The sequence below is a fragment of the Cyprinodon variegatus genome, unplaced genomic scaffold, assembly GCF_000732505.1.
Source record: "Cyprinodon variegatus isolate N-32 unplaced genomic scaffold, C_variegatus-1.0 Scaffold27, whole genome shotgun sequence".
In the NCBI taxonomy this organism is placed as follows: Eukaryota; Metazoa; Chordata; class Actinopteri; order Cyprinodontiformes; family Cyprinodontidae; genus Cyprinodon; species Cyprinodon variegatus.
The window spans coordinates 944023-955048 of NW_015150480.1; the positions used below are offsets into that span (position 1 = coordinate 944023).

At 36.1% G+C, this 11026-nt stretch overlaps 1 protein-coding gene across 1 annotated transcript in view; it reads left to right on the top strand.

Moving 5' to 3' along the window:
• The window catches only part of LOC107098672 (CD109 antigen-like), a 17061-nt gene extending 11709 nt beyond the window's left edge, over positions 1–5352 (top strand). Inside the window, exons 22-31 of the mRNA XM_015396459.1 lie at positions 297–450; positions 560–791; positions 900–1071; positions 1161–1351; positions 1460–1615; positions 2500–2565; positions 2938–3065; positions 3147–3303; positions 4697–4799; positions 4901–5352. Of these exons, the coding sequence (XP_015251945.1) occupies positions 297–450; positions 560–791; positions 900–1071; positions 1161–1351; positions 1460–1615; positions 2500–2565; positions 2938–3065; positions 3147–3303; positions 4697–4799; positions 4901–5103 (1562 nt within the window). The 3' untranslated portion in view covers positions 5104–5352. The remainder of the gene's footprint in view (positions 1–296; positions 451–559; positions 792–899; positions 1072–1160; positions 1352–1459; positions 1616–2499; positions 2566–2937; positions 3066–3146; positions 3304–4696; positions 4800–4900) is intronic.
• The last annotated feature ends 5674 nt before the right edge of the window (positions 5353–11026 follow it).

The window sequence follows — 11026 nt, forward strand, 5'->3', positions numbered from 1 at the left end:
GATAGATAGATAGATAGATAGATAGATAAACAGTTTGATCAACAAAACAAAACGTACAGTTTCAATGCTTTGTGATTTTGCTTTATGTGAGTTTTCTCCCAGTTGTTCTGACATCCTTGAAAACATTTTATAAATTAAGAAATTAGACTGACTTTAAGAAATTTTGAAGATAAAGTTGTGTCACACAAATAAAAATGCCCATTGGCCAGGTTACTAATGTTTATCTGCAAAAAAGTTTATTCTGAAATGAGTTACGCTTTAGGTTTCAAAGCTTTAATTTATTTGGATTCCTTATAAATGTTTAGCTTCAATAAATGTTTGCATTTATGCAGTTATGGATAGTTTTGTTCAAGGTTTCTTTGCCATAGGTTATGAGAAACAACTCTCTTACCAAAGAGATGACGGTTCATTCAGTGCTTTTGGAAAAAGTGACATGTCAGGTAGCATCTGGTAGGCCATGATTTCTTTACATTTTAAAATAATACATTTCCAATAATGACATAATTTTTTTTTACGATGTCTTCCTATAGTTTATCTATGCTTTGTGTTTATGAACCAGGCTGACAGCCTTTGTGCTGCGATGCTTCCTCCAGGCTCAGTCCTACATGTTGATAGATCATACAGTCTTAACTAAGGCCACAGCCTGGCTCTTGAAACATCAAGGTTCCCAAGGAGAGTTTACTGAGGTTGGCAAGATTATCCACACCAACATGCAGGAGGGGCAAGATGATAGCCCAGAGGCTCTCACTGCTTTTGTACTTGTGGCATTTCTGGAGGACAAGGACCATTCTGTAAGTCATTGGGGATTTGTGTTATTTAAAATGACCAAATACATTAGAGAAAACTTAGACTTTATTTTTACCAATAATGACACTCATTTGTGTTGTTTTTGTGTGAAGGAAATGTATGCAGATGAAATTTCTGTGGGTCTAAGATACCTGGAGAGTAAAGTGTCCAGTGGTGTGGTCAGCAACTACAGTCTGTGTTTGGTGGCTTATGCTCTAGCTCTGGCCAACAGTCCTGTTCTGGAAGAAGTGCTCTCAGAGCTCAACCGGAGAGCTGATAAGAAAGGTGACTTAAAATGTGTTTAAACATATCAAGTATTAAAAATATCCTGGAAAACTGTAGGTGTTGAGATCACATTTCCATTTTCTCCTAAGATGGTATGATGATGTGGACAATCTCTGAAGCCTTGCGATCGAACAACCAGCAGCAAAGTTCAGCACAGATTGAGATGGCCTCGTATGTGCTGCTCGCTCGGTTTATGCGCGGCAACTTCCTTGAAGGTATTCCACTCATGAAGTGGTTGAGTACTCAGAGGAACCATCTAGGTGGATTTGGAACGACTCAGGTGAGAACAGGTTTGAGAAAGTTGTGTTTAATTGATTACCTCTCTTATATGGTAGTTAGAGAGAAAACTCAGGTGTTTTTAGTTTTTTTTTTCTTCTATTTTCTGCAGGACACAGTAATTGCCCTCCAGGCCCTTTCTTATTACGCTGCATTCAGTGGCGCAAATGCCATCAACCTAAGGTTTAACGTATCGTCGCCGTCATCTTCAACTGCAATGTTATTTAACATTAACTCAACTAACTATCGGGTTTATCAAAGCCAAGAGGTAACAAATGAGCATATATAACTCTTGTTAACAAATATTTTGCTTCACATGTCCTATAAGTAATCAAAAGTTTCCACTCATCCTTGTCATGAAATGATTTTGCTCTTTAAATGTAATTAATTAATTAGATCTACCATTTTTAACTTAACTCATACACCATACAAGAGCTGCTAACTTCAGTTAATTTAATGCATTTTGTTTCTAAACAAAACATACTCTAATTCAGAAATACCTAAACCAAGATGTCGAGGGGTATGATAACTTTTCCATGCAGCTCTTCTCTAATATAACTAAATTAAAGGGCTTAATTTCCCAATCAGCATGTGACTTGGTGGGGCATATTAATGTATATATTATTTGAATATTGATATTCAAAACTGTAATGTTTACATAAGCTTTGTCTCCAAAAGTGACAGGAAAAGCATTTATGATTAAAGGGATAAAAGGGGCTTAATCATGCCAAAATCTTTTGCTCTACAACGGTGTATTGACTTAGTTTATGTATGCTTGAGTTCAGATCGAAATAAAATAATATTTTAAATAAATAAAAATAAAAAAAGCTGTCATATGAGGATGCACTATATATACTGTATATATCCCATGCACCTTTTTCTGCCTTTGGCGACTTCTTCTTCTTTTCCATGGACTATTTGAGCTGATGTAACAAGTACATTTCTCCCCTGTGAGATCAATAAACTCAATCAATCAAGACCTGTGCACGATTCTGTGTATAGGGATGACTAAAACAGTATTTTTCTAGAAAAACTGTTTAATATAGCATTCATGCCAATGACAACTGTATCTAAACCTTGGATTTCTATTGTGCATATGCATTTAAAAAGCTAAACTGTTGTTTCTTTTTTCATCTATTTCAATATCATCAGATTAACCCTGACAATGAACTACCTTTGAATATTTTCATGGAAGGAAGAGGGTTTGCCATATTTCAGGTAAAGTTTGCTGTTTTCATTAAAACAGTTACCGCTGAAATTATCATATGAAACTGATCTTAGAGTTAAACGGCTGCAGAACAACAGTAGTGTTTTCCTCCCTCCATTATGTCTGGCTCTCCTGACAGACTGTTTAAACACAGAAACATGATCAGAATAAATTAAAAGCAGCAGCTGTGAATGATCAATGTCTGAGCATGTCTCACATTAAAAACCTGGAATCAAAACAACACATGCAAATGTAGCTATGATGACCGACACTGAGCAGCTAACATCTGGACTGCAGACCTAGATAAAAGGGAACTAAAAAGGATAGCATCTTTACTTTTATTTTTTTTATCTATTTTTTTCTAATTCCATGATTCCATCCAGCTGAACATCTTTTACAACGTGAACAGCACACACAACACCAAGCCAATACCAGATGATGATGCCTTCATATTAGATGTTAATCTCTATAAAAGGGAGCCCGGTGGTGTAATGTTGTCTGTATGCACAAGGTAACCTCTACAATACACATGCTGATAGAATTTGTATAATTGGTATAAAGCTAGTGTATTTTCATATGTGTTTTTTCATAGGTTGAAGGAAAATCAGCCAATAGATCGTACAGGTATGGCTATATTGGATGTGGGGATACTAAGTGGTTTCAGTCTTGCTCCTGAAGATGCGATCTCTGATACTTCCATTATGAAAATGGACAGAACACCTGAAGGTGTCATACTGTACCTGGATTCTGTAAGTCCTGAAGTCTGTATATTTGGTGGGTTAGGCTATATGTAATATACTGTGTGTAATATATTTACAACTCATAAAAATGCCTTTGTGTAAAAGTTCAGCAGATAATTAGTTTGATGTCATTGTGTGCAGATTAGGTTATATTCTTAATGCAAAGCCAAATGTTGAAGCACATAAAGACTGATCCAGGTCTAATAAAACATGTCCAATTCAATAATTCAATAATAATACAATTAACATACTACTCCTTTGAAAAACAATTTTGTCAAGTTCAGGATGCTGCGTTAAATGGTGAAAAAAGTTGGCAACTGCTTTAAGTCTCTGATTTTGCACAAATAAATCCACCTGAACAAGTCTGCCGTGGTGAAAGTGGATGTTTGACTGCATTAATTTATTAGCTCTGCAGCAATCTATCTATATTGCATGTAGCAATGGGGGAAATTGTTAAAAAAAATTTTTGAATGGAAGTCAAGCGTTCATTCCAAGCTATGAAATAAAGTTACCACTGATTTTGTCTCTAGAGAACTAATCAAACAAACAAAGAAAGATAACGTTGCAAAAAAAGTGTCATACTTAAACATTAAAACTATGCAAAAACCTGCATGAGGAGTAAAGAAAGGAGCATAAAAAGGTAACAGTTGCACTAAATGTAGAGAATTGTAGAGTATTAGGACAAATTATGTGTGAGTTCAAGGCAGCTCAAGTAACTCATCAGTGTCAAGTTTGGTGGAGGTTTGACAGGACCCAAATGCAGACACTGAAGATGAAGGTGGTTACTTGCACATTTTATTACACAAAAGGCAACAGAAGCAAAAATCCAAAAACATTAATCCTCAAAATCCACAAAAATACAGAAAAACTCACTTGAAGGAGATGAAATGACGACAAACCAGCAACAGCGACTAAGCAGGAGGTGCATATATGGGAGAGAGAAACAAAGACCAGGCTAATCAGCAGATTGGGAGCAGGTGTGAACAGAGGAGTCTAGAAAGGAGCGAGGGAAAAGGAGACTGACACAGGAGGGCAACAGAGGTCAAACAAGAAATACCTAAAACTCAAATACAATAAAAATAACCAGTACATCACAAAATGGAAATAAAACCAATGAAAACTCAAAGATAAAACTTAAACAGAAGCAAAACCATGAAAATCAGGATGCCTACTGGAGGTCTATCTAGGAGGAGATTCTATGGCTGACCAAGAACCAAAGGTCTTTATGCATCTTTCTTTTCCAAGAGCCATTATATGATACATAATTAATCATACACAGCCAGCAACAGAGGCCTTAGGATACTCTAAAATCATTGTCATGCACTTAACTTTCAAGCATTTATGATGTTATGTCCTATTGGTGCGTTATATTGTAGAGACAACATTCTTGTTACTTTCATAGGTGACCAAGGAAGAGATTTGCTATAAATTTCCTTTTCTAAGAAGCTCTAAAGTGGCCCGTGTAAAAGATGGTGTGCTGCAGGTTTATGACTACTATGAACCAAGTGAGTGTGACTGCAGATAATCGTATTACAAAAGCTGTTTCTCATTTTATCCTTGATTTAAAAGTCTTCTAACCATACCATTATTTTGTTATATCTTTTAGCAAGAAAAACTGTAAGAACATACAATGCAGATAGTCTTCGTGACCTGGACATCTGCTCTTTCTGTGGCAGAAACTGTGAGAAATGCACTCCTGGAATCACCATCGCTGTGACTTCCCCTCTGTTATCTCACTCAAAAAGCTCTGCTTCTTGCAGCTTGACTTTCCAGTTTGTTGGAATAGTTGTTCTGCTTCTCTCCATCTGAAAAGATAAATGTTAACATTCATCCAATGCATGTTTGTGTTAGACAAACACTGGAAAGTTGATTCTCACATTGAAAGAACTGTTTGCAAGCTGCTGTTTTTTGCTGCATGCTCTTGCACCCTCTACTGTTTTCAATCGGCTTTGCATTTATTTATGAAAAGGAACAAATCCATGACAAATAATGAATCAAGGCAGCTCATCTTTTTAGTTATTACATTAATAAACAGAAAAAAATCTTTATTGCATGGTTTCCATTTACTGTTTTGGTGCATTTTTCTACATGTGTTTCAATGTTTTGACTGTCATACAAGATGTAATGAAGAACACATGTGTAGATGGCAAAAGTGCACATGAAAGAGGATTTATTTCAAAACTCCATGTGTGTCCTGTTGTCAGTCTTCTGGCAAAAAACATCAAGCTAACTGGGGATATATAAAGTCTGAAAAGGAATTATAAATAAAATCTGCTTTTCATGAGAACACTTAAAAAAATACAGACTTCTTAAAAGAAGCAGACCTACTGGAGACACCCTTAAAAGTAACATTAAGGGAAATATGCTTTTTGAAATCATCTGAAGTGAGATAAGGCCCTCTGGCTTAAAAAAACTTAGTGAACTAAAGGAATGCATGACCTAGGGAAATATGCAGGGTGTCCGCACACATGGAAGTCATCTACAGATTGGAGACAGGTTTGACATCACTTGTAAAATGTGGTACTTTAGCCCACATTGCTCAAATAATTTGTTATATTATCTCTTTTCATGTGATTGCATTGATTCTTTTTTTATATTGGATAATTTCCTGCTTTTTTGGCAAAGTATTTACCATTTTGGAGGACAAAATTATTTTGCACAGAAGACAAAAAAGATTTTAAAGAACTGTATAAGTTTACCCTCTTCTTTTTTTCAAATATCATGTGGCCATCCCTACATAAAAGTTAAACATTTATTAAGATTCACTCTATACCTATTTTGACTAAATCCTTGTTACTCTCTGCTCTATCACCAGTTACATAAAGCGTGTACATACATTTGGCCTGAGGTTACAGAAGCATGTTGCTACAAATTTTATACTTCAAAACAATTATAAGAGGAATTTGTAGCAGAATGTAGGCAAAGCTTAGCAGCTACCCATAGGCTATTTCTATGATGTTCTCATAAAATGTGTTATAGCCATTGTTCAGCATTAACAAACACTAGATGGCAGGCTTAGCCTTACAATAGTAAAGGTTTGAAAGCTTAACTGGGAAATGTTAGATGGCAAAAACTGATACATCCAAAAAAAGAGAACATTTTCCATATATTTTCAATATATTTGATATTCTTGCTGCAACGGACATATATATATATGGATATATACTCATATATTTCTACATATATTTTTGAGGAATGTTAATTTGCAGATGTTGTGATGAAAGAACACAGCAGAAAGTAAGACATAAGTTTTTTGGTCTGATTATGAACAAGACTCCATGTCTCTAACATCTCATGGAGCGCTGTTCAAGTTATCATAAGATGGAAACAATATAGCTCTGGAAATGGTTAAGAAGCTCTACAGTAGCAGGAAAATATAGGGAAGCTCTATAGAACCACAACACCAGACATCCATAAGTTGTACATGCGACAAATCTGGCCTGTATACAGGAGTTATAAACAGAAAACATTTAAAATGTGTTTAAAATGAATGAGATGATGAAGCTAATGTGTAACTGTAAATATGCATTGTACAAAATTAGCAGCAAATCTCCCTGAACACACCACTCCCTATCACGGTTGGATGAACTTTTTGAGGACCCAAAGGCAGAGATCAGGAGAAAGAGTTGAGTCTTGCAGATTTAATAGTTAACTGAGGCAGAAATACAAAAATACTGTCAACCAAAATACAGATGACCAAAATGTCGGGGAGAACTCACGTGGGGAGCCAGAGATGAGGAAGCTACAAACACAACAAACCAGCGCTGAGTGAATGCAGAGGTGAGGTATATATAGGGAGACTGAACCAAGACAAGCTAATCAGCAGATATGGAGCAGGTGTGGGTAGGACCCACTAGGAGGAAGCTAAAGGGAAAGGAAAACAAGCACAAGGGGGCAACAGATGATAATTTAAGAACTCAGCACTGGTAGAAATAAACTACAAAGACACAGAACACAAATAAACTTATAAATAAACCCAAGCAGAGGGCAGAACCCTGACACATAGAGGTGGCAACATCATGGTGAGCAAAGGCTTTTCTTCAGCAGATGCAAACAGCTAGTCAGAGTAGATAAAAGTTGAATGAAACTAAAGATAGGATTATCTTATAAAGCACAATATTTCCATATTTTATTTAGAAACTGCTAATGTGAAGAAATCTAGGTATCTTTCTAGAAGGATGATGGTATGACATGACATACTTTCCCTTGGAGTTGTTTTCCAATCTCTTGTATACAGGCTGGGCTGACCACCTATGCATCTGCATCCATGCAAATAGCTTGCTTACCCCTCTCTGCCTACAGACTAAGGTTGATGTTCACCCTCCTTTAGAATAACAAGCAAATTAAACATTTGAATGGTTCAAAACAAAGCTTATAAAGTTTTTGCAGTGACCCGATTGAAGTCCAGGCTCCAGTACATCATGTGGTTATAGAGTCTGAAAATTGATGCTTGCAAACACTGTCCAATTAGGTTGAAAGCCTTTGAGCTATTTGTCTGATATGTATTGGCCAAATAGCTTCCTAACTTACAAAATATTAAGTCTTTTCATCTGTAGAAACCAGCAGGGGCTTATCCCAAAAGACTACAAAATTATTATTTTTTTTTTATTTGATCTCAAAAGCTACAATAATGTTATTAATATAAAAAACACTTGTGTGTTTATTTTTTTTTGTGTGTCTTCCTACTTGTAGGGGCCTGTTTGTCATGAAAGGTATTTAATCTGGGTTCTGTTTTTAAGGTCAGTGGTGAGGTTAAAGAACAGATGGGATATAAAGTGAGATGATTTAAAGCCAACAGTATGCCTTCAGAGAAAAATCATAAGCACATTGTATCAAGAACAACAAATCTTGTGCAAACTTGTGTATTTTTAACTGTTTCTCTGAATCTGGTCTCTACACAGGGAAGCTGCATGCACACACAAAGGTCAACACAAATAACCTTTACTAGCCTGAGCCCTGCTGAGGGTCAAGCTAGGGGCCTGAAATTGTAACCTGTTAGAGGCTAAAAGATACTTTGTAACTGTCAGGTAGGTTTCAGCAGGACAGCTTAACATTTAGGTAAAATAACGGGTTAAATCCAAGCATAGCCAAGGGTTAGAAAGATGCAGTAAAAGTCAAAATCTGGGAAACTATCGACAAACTTAACAAATACGATTCAGAGATGCTCTCCACACTTACTGAGAAAATCAATTTTTTTTTTTTTATATTTTTATGATGTTTAAAGTTTTGAAAACGTAACTTTTTCTAAGAATTACACACTATTTTACGCAAGACGATTGGGCCACTGAAAAATAAAAAAGGTAACTGATTATTTCAGTATAATATGGGAAAAAAAGTCAGAACTCTGACTTTAATCTCAGAATTTTGACTTTAATCTTAGAATTCTGACTTTTCTCCCAAAATTCTGACTTTAATTTCAGAATTCTGAACATGAAAGGAGATATTATAGTATGGAAGAGGATTAGGGCAACTGAAAAAAATTATTTAACAGATTTTAAAATTTTGTTTTAGTATAATATGGGGAAAAAAATCTGAATTCTCAGAAAAAAGGTCAGAATTCTGATATTAACGTGGAAATTCTGACTTTTCTCCCGTTTTACTGAAACAAAAAATTTAAATCAGTTATCTTTTTTTATTTTTTCAGTGGCCCTAATCCTCTTCCGAACTATTTGGTGTGGGTCTGCAACATAAAATCCTCAAAATGCATTGAAGTTTGTTTTTGACAAAATGTAAAAATAAATGCGAAAGAATACTAAGATATTGAATCATTTGTTCAGCACATTTGTGTTATTTAAATACATTTGAGTATATTGTTTTATAAGACATATTTTTGACAAGTCTGCTGCTTCATTTCAATGACTCATTTATCAAAATTAGCCAATCCCTTACACCACCTGGAACTCACAGCACTTCTTAGCACTCTGAACCAGACAGAACACGTAGAAACATTTTAAGGGATAATTTAACAACAAAAACAGAAATTGGAAAATAGCTCCCTGGGGCCTGCTGCCTAATACATCAGTAGGAAAGAAGCAGTGATCCAATAGAAAACTTTCTTCTCTTGGAATCATTGAGCAGCAACAATGACAAAGACCAATCGATAGAAAACTTTTTAACTCTCCTGCTGTGCTACCTAAACAGCTCCCTGTGTCGATTTGGACCAGCGTTATGAGTTTACTTTGGCAAAGCATGCTTCATTCACTGAGGTGAGTCATGGAAAAATCCCTTTAAGCTTACATCGCACCAAGAGGGGGAGTATATTTTCACAACCTCCGTGTGACCTCAGGGCACCACGGCCAGACAGAAAGATCTGTGAGTATCACAGGGGACTCCAGAGCAATATTGTGATATTGATGATTCTTCCCTTCAGTTTTCTTTTATTCAACTATGATGGGTCCATTTTAAGTAGATAATATTTGGCTTATCATCCCAAAATATTATATTTTTAATGAGTAATGTTTCTGTGTGCATGCACAGGTGGATGTCTTCTCCTAATGAGTCACTGTCTGTTGGTGTGTCTGCAGCTATTCATCAACACTTACCTGTGTCTGCATCTTTGATATTTGGAAAATATCACCAACATTACTGTAAGCCAAACAGACAGATTAAGTGCTTAAATAAAGCCATCATTAAAATAATAGTGGACATTTATGTGAAACTGAGGTGTTTGGATCATTTGTTATTGCAGTATCGCTTGCTGTTGGCTGGGATCAGCAATATGATTTAGCGACTCAGGAGAGACAATGGTTACACAGAATATCAACTATTTAAGATCACAATAAATAACACTTCTAGGCACAAAAAAAGTATGCTTTATTAGAACCCTTTATGTTGCACCAGTTAGCGATATTTGATGCAACAATAGCATCAGATATTTTCACAAATCTTCACATCTTCAACCATTAATACATCATAAGTGAAGACCATAATAATCAAGGACCAGTGTGAGCTTTCAGAGATGACCCCACCAGGATGGGAGAACCTGTTGAAAGTGCCAGATGAAAGTACGCATTCAGCGTCTGCTCTGCCGATAATGCAACGGTAGAAGAAGAAATGTGCTGTTTACCTGTGCAAAGAAAGAAACAACGAAAGTAAAAAGTCTGAGGACTTCAGTGTTGAGGAAGATCATGAGTTCTTTGCCGAGCTGAATGCGCACTTTGTCTGGTTTGGTCTGCCGCGGTTTCCGTAGACTCGTGAACGCGCTTTTATGAAATCCTATACACTACTGTTTATGCTAAAACATTCTAAAGGACTTCGTTTCAAGTAAATTATGGACGCTACCCACTCAGGACACTTGGAATACATTGGACGAACAGTATGGAGGAATATTGACACGTTTTTTGTGGACTTTTAGGACCTTTCTGTCTCGGGCACCGTAGACCTCCATTATTTGAATGTCAGCAGACAGCAAGAAGCCTCCCAGATCTCCAGATGTATTTGAGATATCAAAAAAGTACTCCAGAGTGTTGTTCAGCATGGGGGTGAGTAGAAAATGAAGGCTAATCATGTTTTGGGTGTACTATTCCTTTAATGTCCCTAATCTGTATACATTCTTATTGGGGGGGTTCTGCTTGCCATATTTTCAACATTTTTGTCAGACAAACTCAGTGTATCAATCTTGTTGGACAAGCAAATGCTTCCAATCCTAAACCTCAACTGCTAATATTTTTATTTGAATTTATTTATTATTCTTTACTCTTTTTTATACTATAGCTGGCTGGTTGCATAAACC